The sequence below is a fragment of the Myotis brandtii genome, unplaced genomic scaffold (assembly GCF_000412655.1).
Source record: "Myotis brandtii unplaced genomic scaffold, ASM41265v1 scaffold1026, whole genome shotgun sequence".
In the NCBI taxonomy this organism is placed as follows: Eukaryota; Metazoa; Chordata; class Mammalia; order Chiroptera; family Vespertilionidae; genus Myotis; species Myotis brandtii.
The window spans coordinates 47,963-53,756 of record NW_005353435.1 but is presented as its reverse complement, the minus strand read 5'-3'; the positions used below and the strand labels follow the sequence as shown (position 1 = coordinate 53,756).

At 47.0% G+C, this 5,794-nt stretch overlaps 1 protein-coding gene across 1 annotated transcript in view; it reads left to right on the top strand.

Moving 5' to 3' along the window:
* Nucleotides 1–5,794, top strand: part of LOC102259842 (mitogen-activated protein kinase kinase kinase MLK4) — a 32,205-nt gene that overhangs the window by 24,801 nt on the left and 1,610 nt on the right. The window contains exons 6-9 of the mRNA XM_014535894.1: nt 2,120–2,286; nt 2,974–3,124; nt 4,546–4,643; nt 5,551–5,790. Of these exons, the coding sequence (XP_014391380.1) occupies nt 2,120–2,286; nt 2,974–3,124; nt 4,546–4,643; nt 5,551–5,790 (656 nt within the window). The remainder of the gene's footprint in view (nt 1–2,119; nt 2,287–2,973; nt 3,125–4,545; nt 4,644–5,550; nt 5,791–5,794) is intronic.

Sequence of the window (5,794 nt, the reverse complement as noted above, 5' to 3'; positions counted from 1 at the left end):
GTGACCAGCCGCTCGCTCGGCGGTGTGGCCTGGGCCCCGGGAAGCGATGGGGAGGGAAGGAGGTCCCCAAACATGGAGCATCTTCCGTTGCTTCCCGCAGCGCGTGGTCCTCGTGCCGTCAGCCACGAGCTGCCGCGTGAACCAGAGTGTGGCACACGAGTATGTGTTTTATTATATTTTTTAAAATATATTTTATTGATTTTTTTACAGAGAGGAAGGGAGAGGGGTAGAGAGTTAGAAACATCGATCAGCTGCCTCCTGCACACCTCCCACTGGGGGGTGTGCCCCGCAAACAAGGTACATGCCCTTGACTGGAATCGAACCTGGGACCCTTCAGTCCACAGGTGGACGCTCCATCCACTGAGCCAAACCGGCCAGGGCTGTATTTTATTATTTTTTAAATATGTTTGTATTGATTTCAGAGAGGAAGGGAGAGAGAAAGAGAGAGAGAGAGAGAGAGAAACATCAATGATGAGAGAAAATCATGGATCCGCTGCCTCCTGCACGCCCCCACACTGGGGATCGAGCCTACAACCCAGACATGTGTCCTGACCAGGAATCGAACCTGGGACCCTTCAATCTGCAGGCCGACGCTCTATCCACTGAACCAAACCGGCCAGGGCAGCATGCGAGTATTTAACTCTCCGGTAATCTTGCTTGTAGGGGTTAGTGGATTTTCTCCTTGTGAAACCAAAGCAGAATTCCCGTGCAGCTGATGGCACGGACCCCGAGTGGCGTGGAGAAAGTCCGGGACAGCTGTTGCTATTTCATCGTTAGGGTTATTGCCTCCTGGGGATCTTTAGTGTCACATGGTCGTTTGGGACAGGGAAGATGCTGCCAGCACCTTCGACAAGATATATCAAATAGTTTAATTACTTCCGTCTGAGGGTTTAAAGTGCGTTAGGTGTAAAAAAGAGCCAGGAAATCTAGGGAAGCTTTTAAAAATGTCCTTAAATCATTGTGATGGGAACATGAAGGGGTTACACGTGTCAGGAGATGCCAAGCAGAATAGAAAATAGCACACAGCCCGACCAACGTGGCTCAGGGGTTGAGCTTTGACCTACGAACCAGGAGGTCATGGTTCGATTCCCGGTCAGGGCACATGCCGGGGTTGTGGTCTCCATCCTCAGTGTGGGGCGTGCAGGAGGCAGCTGATCAATGATTCTCTCATCATGGATGTTTCTCTCTCTCTCTCCCTCTCCCTTCTTCTCTGAAATCAAAATATATTTTTAAAAACCCCCACAAATACTAGGTGATTCTTTAAGGTAATAAAGTAAACTATGGTTCTGCAAATAAGAAATGGACATGTGTCAGAGATTTTTCTCAACTCACTGGTGAATGGGGGAACCCATTCCAATTGGTTCGATAGAGTTAGCGGGACCAGGCCTTTATGGGCCATTAGTAAAGGAATGTGAGGGTTCGATTGCTGGGTTAAATACCAACCTGGTTAATGCCTGGAAAGGCAATAAACCGTAACTTTTGGGATTGTCTTTCTGGCCAGACAGAAACTATTTGCATCATCACCAGACGAACTCTACACGTTAACCTCTGCCCCTCCTGAGCTGTAAAAATACCCCAGTCACTCGAAAATCAATCAAAGACGAAGGCAGAACACCCAGTATGTCCCTTACTTGTGTCTGAGTTTTAAATATATATACATTTTTTTCCAGTTTACTAAGACAGTCTCCCCTTCCATCTGCTACTATTGCTCTTTCTTTCATATATTCCCATAGTTCTTTGCACAGCTCTGTCGGGACCCCTACCCTCCCTTACAGGTAGGTAATGGTACCTACCATTTGTAAAGTGCTGTGACCACAAAGTACTTTTACTTTCTTTTTTTTTAATGATTCTTTTTTTAAAAAATATACTTTTATTGATTTTAGAGAGGAAGGGAGAGGGAGAGAGAGAAACATCCATGATGAGAGAGAACCATGGATCGGCTGCCTCCTGCACGCCCCACACTGAGGATCGAGCCCACAACCCGGGCATGTGCCCCGACCGGGAATCGAACCGTGACCTCCTGGTTCATGGTGGACGCTCAGCCCCTGAGCCCAACAGCCGGGCTCTCTGGCAGTTTTTGCTCGGATTGCTATGTGCTGAAGACGCGGCTGTGAAAATAACTTCAAACCAGGAAATCTCAGTTCTTTCTCTCCCGTCTGACAGATTTCCAGCACAAAATCACCGTGCAGGCCTCTCCCAACCTGGACAAACGGAGGAGTCTGAACAGCAGCGGGTCCAGCCCGCCCAGCAGCCCCACTGTGATCCCACGGCTCCGGGCCATACAGCGTGAGTGCCACCCCGTCCCCAGGACCTGTGTCTTTTTCTGTCATTGGTTCAACTGGTTGTAACTGAGCATTTGACACGGAATAGGTGTCACAACTATTGGGAAAACAAAATTTAGTCTTACATTCCTAAATCTAGTTTTCTTCCATTGATAACATTTTAAAAAGTATACTTTTATTGATTTCAGAGAGGGACAGAGAGAGAGAGAGAAACTTCAATGATGAGAGAGAATCATTGATCGGCTGCCTCCTGCACACCCCCTACTGGGGATGAAGCCCACAACCCGGGCATGTGCCCTGACCAGGAATTGAACCGTGACCTCCTGGTTCCTAGGTTGATGCTCGACCATTGAGCCACCCCGGCCGGGCTTGGCTCTTATTTTCCCCCCAAATACAGTGAAATTCTAACTGTCACAGAATGTTAAATAGATAAATAAATAATCCAATCTTTGCTACTAATTTGCCTAGATTTTGTACCTTTTCTTCTAATTTATTTCAATTTTTTTGCGAATTTTCTCATTAGAGAAAGCTCACCAGTGAAAGAAATCATTTATTTTTATACTTCTTCATTGTTTATGTGTTTTCAACAAGGTAGTTTTTGTTTGTTTGTTTGTTTGTTTTTTTACAAATGATTTGATTCTTCTGACTTTAAAGTTTCTTACTTGGTGAGTGAATGATGCTCCCTGTTTAGTGACTTCGGATGAAAGCAACAGAACGTGGGGAAGGAGCACGGTCTGCCGACAAGAAGAGTTTGAAGATGTAAGAAGGAATTTCAAGAGGAGAGGTTGTACCTGGGGACCCAGTTCGATCCAAATGAAAGAAAGAACTGATTGCAAAGAAAGGTACGTGTGCGCCACCTGGTGGCCCCAGTGGGTACTGCGACAAATGGCAGCACCCTCTCAAGTACGGCATTGGCCAGACTTAACTTAAAAAAAAAAAAAAATTAGACTTCTATGTGGAATAGAATGAACAAAATAAACTGATGAACAAAATAGATCCAGAAACATGGAAGCATAGAACAGACTGACGAATCTCAGAGGGAAGGGGGCGAGGGGGACGGGAAGATATTAACCAGAGAGCTTACATGTGTGGATGCATAACCTAACTCGTGGACACAGACCACAGTGTGGTGAAGGCTGGGGAGGAGGTGGGAGCAGGAGGGGGGAGTCGATAGGGGGGGAAAGGGGGACCTGTGTAATACTTTCAACAATAAAGATAAATTTAAAAAATAAATAATAAGATAAAAAGTTTAAAAATTAGGATACTGTAGAGATATTGGAATATGATTTCCATTTCTAGGATGAGTTTATCATACTCATTCGTTATTATTTAAAGTTACGTCGTTAAATCTCCGACATATTTTCTGTCTGATTTTTAAGGTTTTATTTGTGCTTGGCTCTTTGGCCCCTTGAGTGTGGCTCTTCCACAAAATACCACGTGCGGGTGCGCACGTACAGTGCGATGGAAACTTCGTGGCCCATGCACAGAAGTTGGTATTTTGTGGAAGAGCCACACTCAAGGGGCCAAAGAGCCGCATGTGGCTCTCGAGCCGCGGTTTGCTGAGCCGCAGTTTGCCGACCACTGACCTAACCCATGGACACAGACAGCAGTGTGGTGAAGGCCTGGGGAGGAGGTGGGAGTGGGATGGAGGCAGTCAGTAGGGGGGAGAAAGGGGGACCGGTGTAATACTTTCAGCAATAAAGATAAATTTAAAAAGTAAATTAAGATAAAAAGTTTAAAAATTAGGGTACTGTAGAGATATCTGGATATGATTTCCATTTCTAGGATGAGTTTATCATACTCATTCGTTATTATTTAAAGTTACGTCGTTAAATCTCCGACATATTATCTGTCTGATTTTTAAGGTTTTATTTGTGCTTCGTTAGCTCCTCAACACCTAATTGGCTATGTGTTTCTATTACATTAAAATAAACATCTTGCCCTAGCTGGTTTGGCTCAGTGGTCGAGCATCGGCCTGTGGACTGAAGGGTCCCGGGTTCGATTCCTGGTCAAGGGCACGTACCTCGGTTGCAGGCTCCTGGCCCAGCCCTGGTCGGTGGCATGCAGGAGGCAACCGATCGATGTGTCTCTCTCTCACATCGGTGTTTCTCTGTCTCTTCCTCTTCCTTCCACTTCCTCTAAAAATCAATGGAAAAAATATCTTCAGGTGAGGATTAAAAAGGAAGGAAGGAAGGAAGGAAGGAAGGAAGGAAGGAAGGAAGGAAGGAAGGAAGGAAATAAAATACGTGTCTTTCTCTCGTAGAATAAGACCTCTCTCGGATGGCAACAGTCCTTGGTCAACTCTCTTCATAAAACATCACAAAACCATGCCGTTGGCATCGTTATTTGTGGACCAACCAGGTATGTGCCTCAGAAACAGAATTTGCTTCACACTCGGCTTCTGGGTGTTGTAGAAGCGGTCCAGCAGCCTTAGCATATCATTAGCATATTACGCTTTGATTGGTTGGACAGCGACCGGTCGACCGGACACTTAGCATATTAGGCTTTTATTACGTGGGGTTATCTGTGCCTGTCCAGACAGAGGGAGTCATCCGAGAAGCCATCCTACTTCTTTCTTAGAATCTTTTGATCCCCATCACTCCTCCTCCTAGACCAGTGGTTCTCAACCTTCCTCATGCCGCGACCCTTTAATACAGTTCCTCATGTGGTGGTGACCCCCAATTTCATTGTTACAAATGGAACATCATTAAAGCATAGTGATGAATCACAAAAACAATACGTAATTATAGATGTGTTTTCCGATGGTCTTAGGCCACCCCTGTGAAAGGGTCGTTTGACCCCCAAAGGGGTCAAGACCCACAGGTTGAGAACCGCTGTCCTAGAGGAATACCAGGACATATTGGGCTCACTCTGTTCGGGCACCATTAAGCTATGGATTTCATTTGACAACAGCATCTCCCCTCTTTCGTGTAGATACTTTGGGGTTTGGTTACCTATACTAGGTGCTCAGTATACCCGAGGGCATATATTTTTCCATTGATCTTTTAGAGAGAGAGTGGGAGGGAGGGGGAAAAAACAGAGAAACATTGATGTGAGAGAAACACATCGATTGGTTGCCTCCTGCACGTGCCCTGACCAGGGTCCTGCAACTGAGGTACGTGCCCTCGACCGGAATGGAACCCGGACCTTTTGGTCCACAGGCTGACGCTCTGTCCACTGAGCCAAACGGGCTAGAGCTATTGTGCGTGTAGTTTAAAGGACTTTCCCTGGAAGACGCTCCTCCTTTGTGCATCTCTGCCTTTCTCAGGTGCTTGCGAAGAACCCAGACCCTCTGCCGATGGATCAGAGCCCAGAAAACCACAGCAGATCAAACCCTCAGCGCCAGCCCCGGCGGACCCGCCTCTGGGCAAAGATGGGCAGCGAGAGAGCCCGCTGGAGACTGAGAACTGGGAGGAGGCTGCCTCAGCCGCGGGCACCCCTCAGGGGACCCCGACCCACACTCTGAGCAGGCCGCCCCCCAGGAGAAGGACGGAGGGCGCCCTGTACAGCTG